Source organism: Varroa jacobsoni, unplaced genomic scaffold, assembly GCF_002532875.2.
Source record: "Varroa jacobsoni isolate VJ856 unplaced genomic scaffold, vjacob_1.0 scaffold_628, whole genome shotgun sequence".
Taxonomy (NCBI): Eukaryota; Metazoa; Arthropoda; class Arachnida; order Mesostigmata; family Varroidae; genus Varroa; species Varroa jacobsoni.
The window spans coordinates 15922-39599 of NW_019213530.1; the positions used below are offsets into that span (position 1 = coordinate 15922).

General features: G+C 39.1%; 1 protein-coding gene across 3 annotated transcripts in view; it reads left to right on the plus strand.

The window, feature by feature from the left end:
* Positions 1-3237: 3237 nt before the first annotated feature.
* Positions 3238-23678, plus strand: part of LOC111262124 (uncharacterized) — a 46209-nt gene continuing 25768 nt past the window's right edge. The window contains exons 1-2 of one of the 3 annotated variants that reach the window (XM_022836139.2): positions 3238-3424; positions 18365-18541. In XM_022836139.2, coding sequence (XP_022691874.1) covers positions 18365-18541 — 177 coding nt within the window. In that variant the 5' untranslated portion in view covers positions 3238-3424. Of the gene's footprint in view, positions 3425-11864; positions 12075-13286; positions 13471-18364; positions 18542-23678 lie in introns of those variants that run through there. The other 2 variants (XM_022836137.2, XM_022836138.2) reach the window with 2 other exon arrangements.

Genomic DNA, 23678 nt, shown 5'->3' on the forward strand with positions numbered 1-23678 from the left:
GCTGGAACTTGATGAGATGAAACTGTCCAAAAACATAGAAATATGCCTTATACACTACCAAATATATGTGTTGTAATTCGTATAAACGGAAGATGTACAAGCTTTGCGTAGAACCTTATACATCGTACTCTTATGTCGATACAAACAAATATGTAAATGTATATGTGTAAAAAAATATGAAACAAATAAGTTACCGTACGACGTAGTAACTTCATATGATACGCATTCTTTTTTAACGATCCTATCCAAGAGGTCGTGTTATTTGTAGTACAGCTGAAGTCAAACCTTACGTTTTATTATATCATTTCGTTCCATAATTTGTTCATACTCTATGGTAGCGTACATTTGGATTTAGTGTATATTTGAATTGACGAACGGTTTGAACGCAAACCCGAGCTTCACTTACAGAGCTGACAATGATGTATCGACACATAATAGCAATGAGTCTTCAATTATCGCGATGATAGTCTACATAATTAGCGTAATATAGAAGCGAACTAATCAATCGATCAATAGGTGTTGTAGAGTGTCCGTCACGTGCTGATCAAGTAACTTGCGTATCTAATAACTGGAACTAGCTGACGCGGCAGGGTAGGCTGGCTACCGGAATATCGCTAGAGATAAGGTAGAAGAGAGCGGGATTGCACAATCATAGAGCCATAGCTTTTCCAGTTGCGCTATATCAATGGGTAAGCTTGGGATTGATTTTGCAAAGCTCTTTAGCATATTCTGTTCTCTTTGCGCTCGACCCTCGGGCTCTGGAGGGCCAGCTAAACTGAAATACAAGTAAGAGGTTTAAAGAGTCACATTGGAACTTCATGAACTTGCCATACTATCTCAGTTCGAAGCGTTAGCTTACTCTCGCAGTCTCGTTTGATTACCATCACATTCACGGCCTGAAATTTATCCAACTTCATATTTACAGCGTGACGTAATAGGTGTAGAAAATGGAAAGCCTTTAGGACCAACGCTTGATTCATTTAGGTTCCCTGAGCGCGTTACAATTTACAGGAGTGAAACCATATTGATTTTTGCACTAAATATGGCAAAATCTAATCTAACTATGCGTGAACGAATCGGGCCTACAGTAGTAGCGCTTAGAAACGCTTATATTTCCTTTTATTAATTTACAGTTCGGTGATCTTATTTTAGGTGTCATTCGAGTTACTATGGATATATCTATTTACCTAATCGAACTAGTAGCATTTCAGTGGACGATGATCTTTCACATGTACATTTTCTATTGATATGACCATATTTTTAAGCTGGCATTAGCATCAGGATCCCCCACCGACAAGCGGTCCTGCTTGTTATTGTTAGACTGGTAGCAATGCACGCTTGATACCACGATACATAAATTAGGTACTGATGATCGTTGTGATGAATTGCGTAAATGAAGAACCAAGTAAACAGTCCCGAAATACCACAATGGTATAAATTGGTCCTGTGGATGAAGTCGTTTTTTGTAACTTCATAACGACGTGATGACAATCGTACGAGACGGCCGCTGCTGGCCGCGCTGCTGCCCCTTCGATCGGTAACCCAACAAATTTGCTTTTATTCATTCGGCTTTTATGTAACTGTCGTCTATACCATAATAATTATAACAGTAATCGTTATTATTTAGCGAGCGTATTAGACAATTGCCACCGGCAAATGTAGCACGTGGCTAGCCGAAGATAAACGCGAGGGTCATCTCAACGACGTTTGGATGCAGTTTCAACCGCTACCATGGACCTTTCTACATCGTATACCGATGCTGCATATGAATGCTGCTTGGTACCGCCTACAACTAGTAAGCCCATATGCTAATCGGGCTAGACCTGTGTAGATGTTGTTGCCTGTATGTTTTTTGTAGCTTTGTTGACTTTTCGTGAGGATGCAACGATAAAGGAAAAGCGGATTTTCATTGAAACCTACGTAGTTACAAACTATCGATGCAATTTATGTCTGCTCATCGATTACATTGCCTTGCCTGGAGTTGTACGCAAGGAACTGCTCCTCAGGACTGAGAAGGATCACATCAATCATTTACAATGTAGCAATCTAATTATTCGTAATTATGCCGCTCGTATCGACCACAAGCGACGATTAAGTTTTATTTGCTACATTGCTTCGAAACTATAATGAAAATATAGACAATCAATTATTATGTGCTTATTATGTGAGAAAAACAGAATTATCTCGAATAAACTTGTACCTTAAGTATTAATAGTTTCTATGCAATTCTTGAACGGTTCCCTTTAACTGTAAGGTAAGGTATGGCTAAATAATAAACAGAATAAAAAATAAACTATAAATAGTATAAAAAAATAAATAATGTAATAAATATGGTTAGGAGGAAACTCGGTTGAATTTTTTTACATTACGAATTACATTTTATGTCGATAATAAGTATCGCTGTAAGTCATCGAAATACCATTGCCGATTTCTGCATTGACAAACAACATATCTTCGAAACTAAACAAGACCCGCAATTGCTAGGAAGACCACATCACCAGCACATTTATATAATTCGTTTTAACACATTTTAACAGACCCTTATATCGTTTTGGGCATTGAATTGTGCTTCAGTTTGTATACGAAGTTTCTATCATTCTTATAATTGGAAATCATCGCAGGGTCATGTAAATGTTTTATATTAAAAATGAAGATATGGATGAATCGAACTGTTCTGGTCTCATTTGAACGCAGGCTCATTTCGACGGTGTTGACCTATATTTTCCTTTCTTGTTGGCCCCCTTGCACGTAGCGACGAAGCTTTTATCAATTTTTCTTAACTTTATACCAGAAGCAACGACGATGCATTAATTATAACACAGTATCTAATAGCTAATCATTACAGTGTGTAGCGTTATTAAATGAACAAAATCCTATGTGGTACCAACGTTGGCGGTTACAATAAACAGTCAAAATAGTTGCAGTCAACGCTCAGGCGTTCATCTCGTTCTAAAACCGTCTTCGATTTTGATCGTACCGTGTCCAATTGCGCTCTACCGTTACTGAACGTCTTTCGTTGTTTTTTTTTACGTATTTCTAACGAAATTCGCGTCATAGTGCTATTTACCAGCTACTGCTATTTGAACAGGCATGACATGGGAGACGGTCTAGTGATCAAATACTGTTATGACTGTTTATCAGTCAAACCTCTCCTCGTCTTTATATTCTCGCCTTTTTAATGTTATTATTGTTGTCGCTGGAACTGTCAACGATTTATAAACGCAGACAATAATGATACACCATATCGGTGACAACGGTATATTATCACAGTGGGCTGGTGTTTCGAGCCGATGACTCATAGTCAACATAGTTTATGTTAGTGGAACTAATTTGAGTGTGTATTGCAAGACTACAATACAAGAGTTAGGTTATTCGTAAGTTACTACGGACTTGTTGCCCCTGTGCTGTCGTTCGCCACTAGCAGGTATTGTGTCCAGCCCTGATTATATAGATCTTGTCCTGCTGGACGCTTGGATCGTCAGCAGTAAATGGGATTTCATGTGCTCTTTCTGTCGGCCACAGCAAACGATATAAGGAACTAGTAGTTATGGGAACTTGTTGAAAATGTAAGCTTTCTCAGGACCCCTTACATGAACGTCTGTGTGTGAGCAAAGACACCTACGACTGCCGCAGTTTGTGTGGTCTTAGGTGGTGCTATGTTTCCTCGCCACGATCACGCGTAACTGATGCTATAGGCTGGTATAAAGGCAGATGGTTTTTGTCTATCTGAGATAAGATGTGGGCAATGTGTCATCTAAAGGATAATGCGTACTCGCAAGATATTTCATTTATCAAGTTGAGATTATGTAACAAAACAATCGAACAAGGAAAATACGTTGACAACAATAGGCGAAAAGATGTGATGAGAGCGATAAAAAAAAAACAAAAACAAAATAGCGAATAAGGCTACCAAAGAGAATGTACGATGTCCACTATTGTGGTTATTATTCTGTTAAATATGCTTACAAACAAAAGCGCCGGTTTCTAGCATGCGACAACGTTTCTTGACAATACTCTTGATAATTGGCTGGTTCTTATTCCGTTTCGATGTCGTAATAACATTATGAAAAGTTAATATAGAACGATAATTCTACGAAACACATTTATTAGCGAAGTGAACGCCAGTACTGCTCCTTGCTTCACCGTTACGTGGTCACTTGGTGCTATCGAATTTGGCCGTTATTCTATCGACACAGGAACAAGAGTCTTACTAAGAAGCAAAAGGTGATCCGTGATGGTACTACTTTCAAAGAGCGTCTTTAGCATTCGCAAAGGAAGATGTTTTTATTTTTATCTACAATCGCTAACTAAGTAAATTACGATAGTTGATCAATGACGATATTCAAAGTTAACGGAACAATAAAGCTTCGATGTTTGTCATGCCCCTAGACGATAAATAAGGCACAGATGATATAAACTATTCAAGATGCGCATAGATAGTGAGTCTTCTCAGCGTTCATGTTAAGCTGATTCTTCCAGTCACGTTAAGCCAAGAACTAGAACAAGGGATCGTCAGCCAAAAACGTCGTTTCCCGTCCGTCCCCCCGTCACACCGCTATCTCTGTCCTTCGTCCGCGTCCACTGTGAAAGCGTCGAACATTATTAATCAATAAGCGTAGCTCATTTTCGCTTTTTCCTTTCTTTTTTTTTTTTTCACATATATTTCTTTCCGACGTTTCATGGCGATTACCACCACAGACCACCTGGAGCAGCGTGAGCCATGGAGCTGTGACGAGAGATGGGCCGCCTGACTCGTCCGCTGACTGGACTAACAGTTTTGATTTTTTCGTTCGTTATAATAATAATAATAATAATAATGATTATTATTATTAATAGAGCAGACCACAGTTACTGTCAGGCCGTTTGGCCATTGGTGGCAGTCAGACTCCCTCGATACGCAGCGTTTCGAATGGCGTTCGGTAGCAAATCGCAGGAGTTTGATGTTCCTTCGTCTGCGGTTTCAATGCTGCTGCTGCTGCTACTGCTACTGCTACTGTTACTGCGAAGCCGTCGCTTTCTCTGATATCGGGCTCTTATTTTCGCCCGTCAAAGCGATGCTCGGTGCCCGTTGTCGCACTGTATCTGCCTGTCTCAGCCCCCGAGTATACAAATGTGTGTGTCTATGTCCTATTCCATGGGTCGATGAATAGAATACCGGCGCTGAGGGGACTATAGACAGACTGCCAGACGACACGCACACGACGAGCGTCGTAACAAAGTAGAAAAAAGCGAATTTGGCACTCTTGATCTTCCATAGGTATGTACGGCGTGGAATAAAGTGGCCGAATGCTCCATTACATGACAACGACGATGTCTTTATATGCTAAAGTACTATGGCTACTGGGACTGCGATGTTGATTATTTCTATAAAAATTTTAAGCTGTATCATCGCTATGAACGGCAATAGTGGAACAACGTCAGCGTCAGTCTCGACGGACACGAGAGGCCCACGGACAGACAGGCATACGGCTAAGATGTCTGGCCTGGCTGGCCAGCTTAAATGGTGGGAAAGAAAAGGTGATCGCTTCCTTTTCATCATCTTGCCTGGTATTCTATTCTAAGCACAACATATTACTAACACTTAGATAATCAAGGTAGAGAGACTCCATACGGGGACATTCTACGAAAAGACTTGCAGTAGCAATACACACAGAGATATATAGTCTGTAGTAGTATTTTGGAAAAGGGGGAGAAAGTTCGAGGATAAATACTGCAGAGTAGCCGAATGAAGTGGAAGAAGCTTCAACTTAACCAAGTCGCTTATAGTTATTTAACATACTAAGGCAGAATCTAATAGAATTGGAAAATGTACGACTTTGCACGGTATCATATGCATTCAGTTATAATTAAATGCCCTTTTGCAGGCCATACTTGTTATTGGATGTACTAACAGGTTAGCGTTTGGCAATAGACAGTTCATTTAGGACCGTTTTATTTACTGCTTGACAGTCTGAAGTCCTATATTCAGTTCATTACGGCCCGAACGTACCCGAGAACATCCCACCTGATCAACTGATTTATATAAAATTCCGCTATAAGTGATCGCCGTTAATTTTACCTCGATTACATAACAGGAGTCACTGCAGTACGATAAGTTAATGCTATTCTCAGTGTAAGCTTGTGTGTAAGAGCTGAGATCTCCGGTTTACATAAGAAGGGCTTCAGTAGTTCAAATAATAATAATAATAAACTTCAAGTTGTACTATTACCCGTAGGTATCAAAGGGTGCTTTGCCCGATTCAATGTCGTCATCGGTGTATTATCTTGATTTTCTCTCTTGAATTTGTTTAACTATACAAATCACTGCGTTTTAAAGCTGCTATTTCGACTTTAAAAATACATCTAACACTTTTATGTACTCCATCGTTCAAGTTTAATATATAGGTTTAATAGGTTTTAGTTAATTTCAAAGGAGCTGTCTACATACTAAAAATAATCACGGTTCGTTAAACGGTAATATGCAGTAGTAGAAGGCTAAATATTCATGGTTGGCCAGGACATCGTTCACCGCAGGAACCGAATGGCTTTGCCCGTCCGGATAGGACTGTGGGGCGGGGGGTACCGAACTGCCATAGCACACCCATCGTAATGCTATTGCGCTCTAACACAGAACTGTAGCGTACAGCAACGAAGACCGTGCACTGAGATGACACTTTTATGCCATTGTAAATAAATGATGACGATACTCGTATAAACTAATGTGTATCTTAATATAGTTGGCATCTAAAACGGGGATCAAAAGTATCTGCAACTGAGTGGACTCTTTAAAAATAATCCTTATATAACATATTTACAAATAATATCCATTTTACTTGTGAACAATTTTTCGTATCTGTATCAACCACGATAGTGGCTCGCTGTCTTTTTTAGTTAAATACTTAGTAGCTTGTCGACTAAAGTGATTTTACCCTAATTTTTAATATATATATATATATATATATATATATATAATAAGCAAGTTCGTTCGCCAGTAGCAATGATGGGTTGCAGGGTGTGACGATAGCCACCTGAATACGGTCTCTTTTGATTTGGGTAAACGACTATGATGATGACATATATATAATGTATTTATGTATGACAAAGATCGCTAGTGGCCTTTGTCATCGTCCTGATTCAAGTCCTACATTTCTGTATCTCTAAAACTAAAGATTTCTAGACCAGTGCGTCTGGAGTGGATCCGCAAAATCATCAATAGCTCTAATGATATACAGGATCCATTAAAAGCCGAAGGACTATAGGATAATTATATTCTATAATTATATCCACTAAATTTAGCATAATGATTGTTTTAAGCTACCAGTTCAGTGGGCTTGGAGTAGAGTCACGATTCTAATAATACGTAATAGATAGGCTAACATGTCATCTCCCAAGGCGCAAGTTGATTCATCTACATTCGTTGAAACGCGACGTGATATGATTGGGTCATTTGTGGGGTTGTCTACGAATTCTATAAACGGTCTCGGCATCCCTTGCTAGCGGTCATCGTTTGTTTATCAATCGTTTTGTCTGTCTAACTAACAGATGGTTTTACATGGATTGTATGCTATGTAGAAACAAATCAATTAAAAGAAGATCGTTGTTAAATTAAAGGCTATTCAGTTTGATATTGCCCGATAAGCCGAAATAGCCATGGACTGTGATGGTCAATTTCATATCTCGTAGTTGGCTCAAACTCATTGGCAAGGTTGATTGTGCCTCCAAGGCCGATTTGCGCAAAAAGTAAGTTTTTTTTTTTTCTTTCTAATTAGATTTTGTCGCTGTGGCTGCACGAGAGATCACCTTGACATTTGCCCTAAATTTCGGCAATAGAAATGAATTGGGACAGTGAACTATTTGGCAATGGTTACACAGGCAGCTAGAAATGTTCAGATCTTAAACAAAGGCGTATTTGAATGTCGCACTCAGCAAAACTATCAATATGATCAGTTTTGATCCTTCAGAGGCCATTACTAACAATAGAAATGTTACCAAAGTGCTAATATTCGTTACGTATTACGTATCAAAAAGCAGAGAAAAAAGCACAATATGTCCACAACGTCTGCTGGACCGTACCTGATCAGCTGGAATGAAAACTAATATTGAAAGCATAGACATAAAATTCCATAACATATACAATGTAAAATGTTTATAGACAGAAGAAATCGAATCCGAATCATAGGTGGGGTGGGGTGAGGATGAAGAGGCGAAATGCGTCATTTAGATAGGTATAACCAGCTATTGTCCGCTTCATTGGAACTACCAATGTGCATATAATAGATGCGATATTTTCATGGCTGAATAACGTTTACGGGGTTACTTATCCAGCGATTGCATCAGGGCATCCGTTATTACCGGCAGGGTGCAGTAGACTCCTATTCATTCATCTGCGAATCCAGCAAAGATTTTCCACAAGCCTCCATGTCGGATACTTACGGAGTGTGTGGAGCCATTAGAAAAAAGAAAAACTCTCGTTTACCGAGCTCTTTATGTCTAGTCTTTATATCATCGTCCTTTCAACCGAAATTTCATCGACACCGACAGCCTCGCATCTCTAGCTGCGTACGCGTATATGTCTGGCACTGCCGTAGGCAGATTCAGAGCAAGTGAGCATAATATTTAGCAAAAGAAAAAGACGAAAAAAATAAGTCAACTGACTAAACTTAGTCGGTGATAAATCAGTAGCGTTCGTTGTTGAATTTTGACAGGGGCTCTCTCCTGACATTTCTAACAGTGGATCTATATCTAAAGTTAAAACTAAGTGCCTTAGCTTTATCGTGATCGTTATTACTCTATTATTAACAAATTCATTGCTACTTCAACTATTGAATTTCATAAGCCCTAAACGTCAGCATTGAACAGATCACACGGATCTATAGTGACTGGTCGGCTCTACTACAGTGACATACATCATTTTGCATAGAAAAAATCGGCCAATTATGCACAGTAAAAAAAAATAGAATCTAAGCAACTGCTACCGGCCCTTCGAAGGATTGAAAAGGGCTAAATTGCAAGAGACGAAGAAGGAAATGTTTCATCCATAATCACATTCAATGTACGTGTGCTAGATACTATATCAGTTCTTGAGCGTAAACGCCCCGCTCGCCCCCTTGCCTCCCACAATGACTACCTAGTCTGCCACACTCTTCCTAATAGGTCCTTTCTGCGCAGCTAACCAGACCTGGAACGACGGCAAAAATATAGATCCATTTTTCATGTCATTATTATTAGTCGCAATGTGATTGGTGGCTATATCTACCGGTTGCAACTCGCTAGCGAGGTAGACGACGACGAGATCTGTAACTTCGGTCTAACATGTATTTCGTTCCTTTCCATAGCAGTTTTCTAATTCGTGGAAAAACAACCACCATCAGAGGCAGCTGCTGTGACGGCGCCAGGCGCCACCCTTTATCAAATAGCGAAATACACACGGTTTGAAGGGAAAAAGCTTACTCGTGTGCATAAAAACACGAAACGTGACGAATTTGCTGCGTATGATTATGAATACTGCACGGGGACTAGTCCATCATAGATGTTTACGCAATGCATATATCGTAATCATCAGCCACGTCAGTAATGTCACTTATTAGCAAGCAAACGGTACACGACGCGGGCAAACGGGGGACGAAGTGCGATAGATGCTTCACGGCAGTGATATGGACGACAGAGAAAGCGAACGAAGAGAAAAGAGTACGGCCCAATTGATCTCGAGACAACGTTCTCTCCTTAGTATTATCATTATCCTAATCCTGATCACATCATCCGCTAGTCACCATAAAGTGCTGGTTATTTTATAGAGACACCGAATCGAGCGTTGTTATTAATGATCTATCGACGGATGTCGTCGTTCCCAGCGGTCGCCGAAAGTGTCTATTATATTGTACCATTGAGCCATTTAGAGTACATCCATGCTGCCAATACTGTTTGCTTGAGTTAATAATGATTATAATTTATTTAAATAAGACGTGACAATATCCATATAATACAATACTTTATTTCCGCTCTAATATATTCAAATTAGCAGCAGATAATCAAGTTAATTTTTTTTCCGAAAATGTCAAACATTTCAAATCGATAGATATAAAATTCGCCGATTCATAGGTCGCTTGAGTCCACAGATGTTCTATCCAGTCAAATAGACATACATAAAATAGGTGAAGCAAATTTCTGAATGATGTCATTTATCAGGTTCGTGTAAAGCTCTGCGGTACAATGCCGTCCATATATATATATATATATATATATGCAATATTATCTAGATCGACTAACAGTTCAAGTTAGCCAGTGTCGATGGAACTATTAAACAGTTAAATCTTTTTTTTTTTTTCGCCAGCGTGACCTATGGAGCGTTTCCGGCTATAGCAAATCGCCAAGCACTGCGTGCCACATGCGCTTAGTGCGGCTGCCTTTTTATTTGATATTTTTTTTAACTCTATCTAATTCCATTAGGAGATATTCTATTATTAAGCGTTGAACCACGGCTTTGTAACAATTATAGAACACTCTATCGAAGAGGAAGCAACGGGTGCGTTGCACAGTTTCCAGTGCTCATCCTAACTTCGATTGACCGATGCCAGACGAGACGATCATTAAGTTGATGGCGTCCACAGTTAGCGAACCTCATAGCTAAGTTCAAATTCCGAGCCGTCGGTTACAGCTTAATGTCCGAATGTTCATCGTGCATCACACGTGTACGCCGATCATTTGGGTAGTTGTCGTCAGGGGCTGCTCCACAAATGCAGACAGACGGCGTAAGTAGCACCTTTCCTCAAAACCCGATAGTTCATAATGATGGTCTTCGAATTTCATAATCAGCCGTGTGATAGAACCGATGATGGATTGCATCGATTACGATCAGGAAAGCAAACCAATGCTGTACATGAAACCAACCATTCGATTTGGGTACTGTTATTTCCTGTCTTTGTGATGAGGCTGGATCCGAAAACGACACATCTCTTCTGCAAAAACTAGAACTTTAGGCAAACACCTACGATTTAGGATGTTGATCAGCCGTGATCATTAGGTTACGTTGAGCCACAAGCGGCAGGTTCTAGCCCGACGTGAGCCACACACACGTCGGAATCGACAAAAAACAGGCTTTAATATTAAGTCGATTGTTCATTAGTGACACGTTATGCTGAAATTAGATGGATTGCTAGAGGCTCATAAAGCCCCCACGCGATCCTTCCCCCCTGAAGGAGATCACGAAGAATATCCCCTACCTAAAAATCCCTCTACTGATGATAAGAGTTCATCGAGATCTTTACATCGCCAGTATATCTTTCTTACACGCTAATATTATCCATATATATATACTACGTAACGATAGAAAGGACTTGTAACGTAAAATAACTTCAAATAATTTTTAATCTTTACTATCTTATATCCTTGATCGATGTGGGATTTTTTCGAAAATCTGCCATAGATGTGATGAATTGAAAAGACCATTTCGAGCTTATTATATAACCTCGAATTGAACTAAACCTCATATGCAGACTACTATATTGACCTTTAATCGTCATCCTTTTACAACACGCAAGAATAATTAAGAACCCATATTGAACATAGTTCTTTGAAACAGAATAAAATTATTGGTAAAAATTTGACTCATGTCTAGAATTCCCGTTACTTGCTATTAAATACAGCTGTATTGTGTAGTTTAGCTTCTAATGAATAGAATGTGTTGAAATTTACTCGCTGGATTAAATAGGGTCCCGCCTCAATTTTTCCAATAGGCAAGGTTGCCTGTCTCCTGCTAAATCGGTCTATTTTTGATTCCATTTCAGGTGTATCGCGCAATTTGCCATATTAGTGCCGTTTAGTGATCATAATAATGAAAAATTTAGGTTTAGCATAAATTAAGAGATTACTAAAAAGGATTGTCACAACTGCCCGGAAGTGATGCAATGCTCAGATAAATTAATTATAGTGACGCAATTTCGACTTCATGAAAATCAGCGACCGATACTTTATTCAGCTCAGCGTTATTTAGTCCATTCTATCAGCGATAGCTTCATGCCGCACTCGAAGTTGTGCTCCTTCATTTCGATCAACGTTAGTCGACGTACTTCAAAAGTGTACTCGCATTATGGATGAAGGTACCTATTGAAAGGGTAAAAAACGTAAGGTCGAAGAGGGCTCGGTAACGATTTCGTGCTATAGATTATACATTTAGCGAAAATGATATATACATCCTTTTTCCTATCCCTATTTTCGAAGCTATCTACTTTTCTTTAAAATTCATATTTATGGGTGCGTAAATAGGTATTCGTACAGAAACTACCTTGATAGACACCGTTTGGGTAATTTGTATTGTAAACATACTTTTCACACTGCTTTTTGCACATTTCTCTAATACAATATAACTGAACTGCTCTAACCTTCAGCAGACGGAAAAAGCAAATTATATATTGTGGTAGGCATCAGTCATAAACTTCACATTTGAAACAGATCCACTCGTGATTCATTCGGGATTGGCAATGTCAGATACTAATGATTTGCGGCTCTACAAACACGATTATATATATATATATATATATATATATATATATATATATATATATATATATTGTCAGTCGTTTTATTCATGCGCAGGCCAGACACTTCTTTTAAACTTTTTTTTAAACTTTTTTTCGCTTTTCACATTGCAATATATATATTGCTTTAAAATAGCAGACCTCGCTAGCAGGCTTCGCCTGCCAAGTGCCGTTAATCACGGCAATCAACTCTATTCCGAAGTATGCTTGCCTGATACCTGCCTCAAAGGCTCATTAATAAACGGTATTGCATATGGTATGTATTTACTACGACGCTAAACGACGATTTGTAGCAGGACTTTATTGTCACGGTAAAAAAAAAAAGGATTACTATTTTCGGTCTGTTTTTGTTGTCGTTCATTGCAATCGGTTATGGCATTCCTAATCGTTCCTTTCTCTCCGACTGCGAGATTTTAACAGCTCCTGATAGGCTTGCGGTATATCAGCTAATTATGACTAATAACACTGTGTGTGCCTGTTTTTTATAGCTTTAATCCTAGCTATAATTTGGATTGTGTAGACCACCGAAGGGGAAGCGCAAGTGAGCTTGAGGGACGTCAGATAGGACTTGTACACAAAAATCCGTGTTGCACTGAGTTGTATGAAAGAACCATTTACATTTCCAACAGTAACTGGGGAACTCTTTGTTAAGGAGATCTGTACTATCGGGTTCAGACACAACGGCGGCAGTTATGCTACCCTTGCCTTTGAATGGCGAGGGGGACCCGGGCTGCTTCTGATGACTCCAACCGCGCGCGAGTGCCAGGGAACAAACGTGGATTTGAAACTGATCAGACGGACACGATTCCTGAGACGCTCAGGACAGGTGTTTCTAATCTCGATTTATCATCAGGTTTTCGCAAGTTCTAACACAGTGAAGTGCAGTGCGCTTGTGCATTTAGCTTCCGGCCAACTTAACCAGTGCTTCGAAATTTACGTCGTTCAATAATTCTTCAAGGTACAACGCCATACGGATAAGTTTATTGATGAATACTATATCCTACTTTGTAAATGCGTGAGTCAAAAAGTGTGACATCACTGATGACAGATATCATTTCTAGCAGCTTGGGATTAATGAATTATTAGTCTTCGATATGTTTTCGAAACGTACTCTGTTGAACTGACACCATCGGCAATACTTTAGCAGGTTGACCGTATCTAGTTGCGCTCCATATATGTAACAGGCCTTACCTCGGCCGAAAGAGGATAATATCTGAATTCTACAGGGTTAGCCTGGCATCGAAAAGGACATCTTAATCCTGGGTTTTTGTCCGGTACAATACTTGGCCAGCCGCATTGTGACAATCGGGTTTGTCAAATGTCCTGGCCTATACTCAGTGCTAGATTACTGGCCAGCAGTACGTTGAAAAACAACTGCAATAATTAAACGTATTACATTTAGAGACCGTGTGGTGTATTCAAGCTAGATATTGTGATTTTCAATTAGCTTATTGTTACCGCTATCAGCAAGCTCTAGCTCAAATTCCTCCTCGCGGAGCCGATTTTTCCAAAATTTAGATAAGTATCTATTGTCTTACTGCAGACTAGCTTGCCTCTCAGCAATCGTATCTCCATGCTCCGCACGTTACGGGAGCTTTTTCCGACCCGGGCGAGGATCAATCAAGGTAAATAATAAGAACAAGAATCCGGTTGAGTTTTTGATAATAATGAGCAACTCACTACGATTCATTCAGTAACTAGGTCATGTTGGAAGAGAACTTTGAACGAAATGTCTCTTGATCTCTAACCTAACAGATAAGTAACTTAATTTTTCGACAGATATTCCAAAATAATTGACATGATCATAACAAGCAAGTATAACGACTTAACTCTGAGCCTTAGCTAAGTGTTATTAGACATGTTGCTAGAGATATATAGAATCATCAATAATAATAATTCTCTAGAAACTTCTTAAGGACGAAAAAAGCGGGTATTAATGGATGCGTTTAAGCGCTTTTTAGAACATAATTTTTAGCCAGTGACGTAGAGCTTTTAGCTAATGACGGTTTAAGTTAAAGCAAACAAGTATATGTACGCTATCATGAATCAATAGGCTAGAATAGTGCTTACGTATAGGATTCAAAAGGATATGGTTCTAACAAGCAAAATCACATTGTAGACGTAGAGAACGATTCTGTTTTCGATTGGTTTGAACTTTAGTCATGCGTCTTGGCTCATTCTGGCATTACAACAAGCCCGGTCAGACTGATCTCTTGAGGCCCGATTCATGTAAAGATAGCATCCATCGGGGTGGATGGCTGGGTCGTATATGAAATTTGGCAACCCTGAGTTTCTCGAGTGGTTCCGCAGTGTCAATGAGCCCTTGTACGTGTATAGCGGATCCTTTCTGCTAAGGCTTCCTACTATTTCCACCTGTAGAACGTTCTCACCGTAGAGAACGATACGGAATCTCTTTGATACCAGAAGATTTACGCGGTACAGACTGTTTTTTTTTACAGAATCTTTTTTTTCTTTTATCAGAAATTGAAGCTCTAGATTTCAACACTCCTACAATGGGTAGTAGTGCGCGTGACATGGCGGAGACCCGCTTCGAATACATTATATTGAAAGTAAGACGCCTAATGATACATATGCTAGTCAAACATTCTTGCGCTGTGAACCGAAATGAAGAACTCAAAAAAATCTGTAAAAATTGAAGCTGAGATATCATGGCTGTAAAACGTTATTGACACCGAAGCCATATTTTAGAGTCACAGTATAAGTTGCATTACTGTTGATAACATATAATGTAATGGTAGCTGTAGTGTCAATATCATCGTCTACGCTACAAGCACATGTAGAAATGGTTTCAATTGGATCAATGGTCCTGATGTCATCGAATCAATACAACGATGGACTGCCGTCAAGGAAAACAACACTTACGTATTTTTTATAAAGTTTACGAGCTATCGTATTGACTATATCTAAGGTATCAGATCATCTCCAAGCCATCATGCGTGATTATGATATATATAGTGGCGGGTTTATGGAGTTAATCAGCGGACGGTAGTTCACCCTGTAAATCTAAGGTAATCCGGTATCCGGTAGCGGGCATCTGCCTTACGTTTACGAAATTCCTATTGGTCGCCACTTAAAGGCATCGAGTTGTGTGTAACGATGGGCAGGTCTTATGGATATTCATTTGATATACGAATAAAATATCCAATATCAAGTAAAAGTGTATCCAACAAGCGAAGGGGTCACTTACTATTCTGGGGCCGTTATCAATTGTCCAATTTTGATTCTGCTCACTTGCGCCAAAGCTTTATCAGATCATCCGCCTCACCTGTTTGCATATCGACAGCTTGGTCCTAGATCGCACCTGGAACAAATTTTGCGCTCTGCTCCAAATAGTAGGCTCGTCCGGTCTTTACGGATGACGTAACCTTTCAATGAGTGTTTCCCTTGTAAATGGGCCATGCTAGGTTCCTAAAGGGAAAACTCTCAGAAATATGGAGAAGCGATGGTTCTTCAGAATCGATATAGATACAATCGAAATAAATAGAGAAATGAGTAACTAACTTGATCTGTCTGTGGCGAATCATATATCTGTCACTGCTAGATCTTTTTGGCTTTTGTCTTCCGGCGGTTCTCAGAAGTAATTATCTGAGATTCATTATCTCGTAGATAAGGACGACAGAAGAAAGATGCCAAGTAATGTCCACATGTGGTCGGACCGTTCAAATAGGGTGATAGTTAAACGAAACTATACATGGGCATAAAATAACAGCACTCATTAAGTATGCCTGGTGGCACGTGATATAAATTGATAATAACTTAATTACACATCTCTTATATAAAACTTATACTGAGAAGAAGCGTTGTATCGATAATTGTAGTGTGTAATTTTGTTTATTTGATGGGATGTTCGACCGCAGAAATGCGTAGGCTCAGAATTATCATTTAATCAGCTTTGTTTTTGTATGTAATATTTCTTAAGCGCTGGAATAGTGAAATGGAATAGTTCTCGTCATTATTATAGATTTGAAAGGGTACCGATACGTTTAATGTAGTAAAGGAAATATACATAGCTATATGAATGTTTTATAGTTAGAGACTGCCTGTATTCGAATGTATGAACAAAGAAATTCAGAGAAACCACTTCGGGACAGTCAGGGTTTCGTCTGATAAGTTTCAACAATGGTACCTTGGAAACAATGTTCAACAACCTTGGTAATGATCACTTCACCCGAAGAAGATTCGCTGCTACATCCATGCCGGCTACTCATTCGAGACATACTGCCTCGAAAGATAATCAATCAAGAAATCATTGCTTGTGTCTGCCCCGACCCTCAGTCGGAAACGGAGCCATTCGCTGGTCTACTACCACAATGTGTTTTTCCGTAGTAAAAAATATGGCTAATATTATTTTCGTATTACATTATTCAAGACAGTTTTGTGTGTGCACATTAAGAGTGCTACATTCTACTGTTAAAAAAATTCATGAGAATTTTTTGAAGGTCTTTTTCTCGAACGGTCATTGTTATAGAGGTATAATGATCGTTGGTAACTGGAACAGTTAATATAATAGTACAATTAATTCAATAAGAGCTGTCAGCAAACTGCGTTATAACTCTGGTTTGGTCTTAGGTTGCTGATTTGACCGATAAGCAATGCTCTTTCTGTTAACACTAGCGTATTCAGTCATCCACAACGTTCGACCTGTAAACATTAGATGAATTTGTCCGCTTGAAACACTGTTTATTGTTATTTTTAAGCATAGGACAATAATTGTGCCCTAAACTGTAGGTCTTCGAGGCTACTAAATGCAAAGTGTAAATATCAAATGAGCCTGCGAAAGAGAATGTTTCAGTTACACGGAACGTTGATCAGGCCTCCCACAGCTTTTAGCTGTTACTTATTCTACATGAGTTGTAAAACACGTAAGCTACATAGTCCCTATAGACAGACCGTTGTCACTGAGAACTACAAGCAAACAATACAGAGAGTTTGGACCCGTGTCATTTTGTAGAAGATTACCTAAATAAAAGTTTCATACCAAGCATTGCATCAGGCTTTGTCTACGAGCATCTTCCGTGGCCAGTCTAGAACTAGAAGAAAGCAGAAGGAAGCAGACGTTCGCATCTCAAGACTCGTTCTGGTTATACGTGTTTGTTTGTTTGTTTTTTTTTTATCGAAAATATAGTTTTGTGATTCAGCTAATTGTTACAATCAAAGGAAACAACAAAGGGGACAACTAACTATAGTTCGTTGCGAAATTCAACTGAGCTTTCACGTACTTTTCACGTACACCTCTGAATAGCTGCCGAGATGAAAGAAGATGCCACAAGTCTTGTCATGTGGAATATGGCCAGAATAGTTAAGACAACTTACGTGCAACATTTTTCAAAAATTCGGACAACATTTTGCTGAAGTTAACTACAATAAGTGAGTCACGGATGCTGGCTAAAACTTACTGCCATTGTGCAAAAAAAAAAGGCAACGGATCGATACTTGTCGTATATTATGTATGTTAGATCATTTGAAAGAGCCAACCATAAGCCGGAATGGCTTGGCATTCTAAGGCACATTTCATCTACAAAGAGGAACTTTTTTTTTAGTCCCGTATATTATCTCCGTCGTCTAAGAAGATACTTGAAGTTACAGCAAATTACGTCGAAGAAAGAATGATTTCTTTGATTAACAGATGAAAGATTCTCATTCATAAGTTTCAGTCTGTGACAAAGGCTATTTCTCATTTTTGTACGAGTCATCGGCTCGGTGCTTTTATATACCGAACGAATACTGCCTGTATGAAAGTGAGCAATTCTCATAGTGGATCTATATATATATATATATATGTGCACTTATGGTAATTTTTTTACTTTTTATTTCAAATGTTTATATTTCAGATGGGCTCGAGATTGGTGTGCGTCACAGCGATAATAACAGTGTTCACAATCGGTTATGACCCAGTTTCAGCTGCTAAACTTGAAGCACAGAATGTAAAGGCTAGGAAGTCACCCACAGGAGGATATAGGACCATTCTCGATGCCCAGGAGAGCGTTGCCAAAGAACAATTCACACATGTAAGTTTTTCTCATATATTATACAAGAGAAGATTTTACCCCTAGTTTAGCTATATATCAAAGGTATATGTAGAACACATGGCTACACACAATAAATTCGTATTTCAAATAAGTTGTTTGACAAGAGGCCAACTGTGCCAAATAAGGGTTATGCTAACTCAAGTCTAAAGATCTCTATAGCGAAGAGATAGAATTTAAATATGTTCATCATTTTAGAGCGATAAATAAAAACGTCTAGAATAGCGAATATCAGCTGTGACTACGGATTAACGAAATACGTTTGTTATACCACCTATTGTACGATGAAAAGCTGACAATCAATATATAAACACACCAAATAAGCCATTCTAGGCTTCAGCAGGTATAATTTCGCGTTTTTGAAACATTCTATGGGTACCTTCCTGGAGTTCCAAGTTATGCTCTACTGAACCTGTTCACTATGGATGGTCTAATGCATTCGTCTCCTTACAACGGGCCTTTTTTCACTAATCGACTCCATGTTATGTCTATGATCTTGAAAACAGAGTTGCATTTTTTTTTCCACAGCAATGAAGTGCAATACCAAAGCAGTGGTCAAAGCGCAATTATCAAACGGTAGGCCTTTACCAAATATGTCCATTGGCAAACTATAGAGCCTGCTGTTTGTACGGGTCCCCATGTGCTGGCAGATCTACGAGCAGCAACAGCATGACCTGCTCTTACTTTTTCTTTTTACGCCGATGCAGAATGACTTTTTATTAGCCGCATTTCACGCTGACGTCTACGCTGTCGCTGCCTTCAAAGCGGACGAATCCATCGTTTATTGCCAGCTTCACACGTAGACTGGTTGTCTTTTCTTTTCTTTTTTTATCCCAAATCACAGAGGATTTTCAGCATTCGTTCCTCTGATAAGCTGCAATGACTTGACGATAATAAGTAAATAGATGCGTCATCGAGCTTCAATGCGACCACTATAACGCGATAGGGAATATGCGTGATTAGACTTATCTATATCTCTGTTAGGATTTTGACATGACGAGATTGCTGTGTATACGTACCGGCTCTGAGATTTTGATAGCTTTGTTTTTTTTGTACGTTATTTCCTTGCGTGCCTGAATAAGAATCAGAAAAATAAGTTGTTTATTGTTGACAACCACACCAACGTTACTACGTGACCCCATATTAGAGAAGCTAGACCGTATGTCCCACATGAAAATGTAAATTACGCGTACATAAGGAAACATTACATATAAATATATTGTATCCATCATCTCAAATAGATATTGTCTTCTTCTAATATGTGTGCTAGTCTTTGCTATGCAATGTGGCATAATAATTGGGCCTGAAAGTGGTGAAATTTCCCATAATCTTATAACTTCAGTAACAGCATCGTTTGTCGTACGCACTATGTTTCGTCGAACGTAGCATTGCCCGATGTCGGAAAAATTCTAAACTGTTTTACCCCTTCTTCTATACATACAAACAATCCACCTAATACGAATGCTCTCTTCATGTACATTGCCGCTTATTTCGACCTTTTTTACCATTAGTAAACGAAATAGTAATTGCTACGTAGGCTTTTTATTTTGGTACTATACTGTTATCTCATAGGTACTCTTTATCTATGGTCAGCTGGCCAAGTCGAAAAGCTTCTTCCATATCTTTTGTCAGTCCTCAATGATTAGGCAAAATGTCTTCCTTAGACACAGCGTATAGTTATATTATCTTATTAATATAGGCTAGAGTTGCGTATGCGGAAAATAGGTAGAAAGATGTACGACGATACAGATAGATATAGCATCTGTGCTAGACAGATGCTATGTCCGTGAATTGATTTTGCCGTTCAAAAGTACTGTTTATTCTACACAATCTCGACACGTAGTGTTTTTAGAGAAACCTATATATCAATGAGACTTGAATGACATTTCAGCTGGCCATAAATTTACCCTAAATCGTTATGGGGCATTGTTTTAACCAGCTAGGTTAAATCAACTAATCAAGAAGACTAGCAGGGCAATCGACTGTGTCATAGCATGTGCTGGCCGCATTCGCTATCCGGCAGACCTCATCGACAGGCGTTACATACTGCCCCCTTCGGAGAAGGACACTGGCAAAAAATGCAAATATATCACTGTTGTGTTTCCTATTTGTTAATGAATCTTCTGCGTGCTAGTAAATCCGTCCGAGATAAATCGGCCCCATCTGTCACGTTTGTCGTCCCCATTTAACTGTACTGCTTAACGGCAGTTGTTAAAAAGTCGATTTGTTTGTAATCTGCCCGCTCTCCCTATACCTCCTTTCCGCTGTGGTTGTTCCCTTGTTGTCGGGTGATATGGGGGCAGTTTCAAAAGACCATAAGAAAAGCGCAGAAATCGCTAGCATAAGTGTTAAGACGAACGGTGGAACAACGCACAGCTATATGTCTTTAGCTCTATATTCAAGCGAACGAAACATAAATAACAAAGAACGATTTTTAATTGGCGTAAGCAACGTTCACAAAGGAGCGATTCATGGAAGATGTAAGCCATATTGTATAACAACGAGGATAATTAATAACGATTTATGAGTCACAATTAAATGGCGCCATTTATGCAATATACAGTAAAATTGTATTTTTGTTTTATTCGACGTGTCTGTGGCAGGAATATGTCGGGCCTCGTACGATCAAAAGTTTATTGGCTGTTAAAAGTTAATTCGGCGAACTTTGAAGTTGGATAACTTTTAAATTAGTTAGGATAGAATTATGATTTTTAATATACGTTAGAGGCGTTACCTTCACCTCTACACACTTCTTGAATCGCTCTGGCAATCGCAGTCTGACACGTAGTTTCTCTCATTGTAACATTTCGAAGCGAATCGATAGTGGGGTGTACCTGGTATTCACCACTGGTACTGGAAAACCTCGTAATCATACGGATTTATCGGGAGAAGAAGCGGATTGAAGCCAATATTAGAGGCTCCTCTGCTCAATCCACGAAATAATTGAGGTATGGTGATTAGAGTTGGCGTTATCATTAATTGACTAGACTGCGTGCTTTTGATTACCGGTCCATGAGCCTCTTGAGATAGCAAACTGATTTAATTTTTGGCGAATAGTGCTATCTCCTTACGCCCGAATCTACTGGGCCTAGTCATCTAACCCGATAACTCTCTAGCATGATGCCATTCCCTAGTCCCTCTCCGGTTGTTGGTAGAGATTCAGCCATGCCTCTTGTGTGGCAAACGTATATTGTAGGAGCGTATTTTACTGAATGAAGTCCGACAGGTTGCACATGATTGCATTTTCAGCTAATTTGGCATTAATTCACCGCTTAAGGACTTATTTTTTATGTAGATTCCGTATTCTCAGTATTTGCATTATAATTATATAATACTTTACGTGTAAAAGGCTAATTTTGATTGACAGAGTCCTTACGGTTCGAACTTTGGCTTCGGTTATGGCGATGTGCCCTTCTCCTGCGGCTCAAGCATATGGTCGTCCCCTCCAATCTGCGTTCTTCGAACGTACGCATTATTCATTGTGTATTGTGCTTTCTCTTGAGACCTTTTTTCCTAATGTCTTCACCATTCGTCACCAATTAATTTTGGCACCGCTGCTTTTTTTGCGAAACTTAATCACTGAACGCTGGTTTGCTCTTCTCTCTGAGCCTCTTTCCTTTGAAATGAACCGGTTTCCGCCTCATATGTTAAAAAGCTCGACCGTTTATCTTTCAGCCAAATTTCATCTGTCGGCGTGGTACAGCTTATAGATCATTGCATATCAAGACCGACCGGTTTTGCTTATTACGGCCTAATATGCTCAGAGCCCTTGAAGTACCTGATATTCTGTAGCTGTAATGATCTACCGGACTTCTTTGATGGCTAACATGAGGCATATAAGCAAAAGTAAATGTAAATAAATTAACAAATTTGAATCTATCTGGTAGGATACGCATTTAGGATCCGAGACCAAATTATCTCATCTCATTTGTTCCCTGTCCTTGCCCGAGTAGAAGCTTCCCCTGCCAACCGCATAATCCTGAAGATATAATATTGTTAAGTAACTTAATACTCGTAGGACTCAGTTAGTACTAGTTGACAGTCCGTGAGAAGTGTCACAACGTTAAAAAATACGGTGTATAGTCAAAAGCTGAAGGTATTTAAGAAACGCATGTATGAAGATTCCTTCAAAGTAGTCTGCTTGGTAACGTTGCTTTCCGTTTGGCTATGTATGATGATCGTCTAAATATTATCTAAGAAGAACTTTGTTGCTATTATTAGTCGCTATCAACTGTAATATCCGCTTTCTTTTTTGCGAGGCACAAAGTAAAGATTTTTGCCTGTTTCATACGTAGCCTTACAAGTGCGTGATGGCTGGTTGAGGCAGACAGAGGAGAAATATTGGACTAGTCATTTTTGGATATCCATAGCGATGTTTTAGCTGTTACTTTACCACAAAGTTTAGCTATTTCGATGAAGTAGAAAGTGATATCAGCGTTGAGGTGACTTCAGTGGCACGACCGTGTCAGCCTCTATCAGAGAAGACCTTTTCAATACCTAAATTGCTGCCGAAAATCAGCTACAAGCCGGATCGGTTTTCGATTCTAATGCTTTTTGATGCGATGGTGCCCATTTTTAGAATGTCCAGGCCACGAGTGAAGCTAACATTATTAAATAGCAATCTACCATAAAAAAAAAATATATACCTTTCATATTCACGGGCACGCACGACACGTACTCGTGTCATTATTGTCCACTAGTTCATGAAACGTAACTTCTGGGATGAAATATAATGGAATACTATTACCATATGGAAGACACTACCATATGATATATTTTAGTGCTACATACGAATCAAATATAACGCTATTAAGTATGTGTGTACTGTGTATGGACGGACGGCTACTATAATATAAGCCCTATATTACAGACAGATTAACTAACTAAACGTTTGCAAATAGTAGCTATCACACCGAAATGCTCCGATTTACGGATAAACAGCATATCTTTTTGACTGGTAATATTATTCAGTATTTTGGGATTCGCGATACAAAAAAAAAACACATAAATGTGCGGGTCAAAAGCTCAAGACTGATGTGTTATTTCGTCTGTTCCATGCATATATATATTTATATATATATAACCCCTTTGGTCGAAATTGTTACTATATCAACCTTAC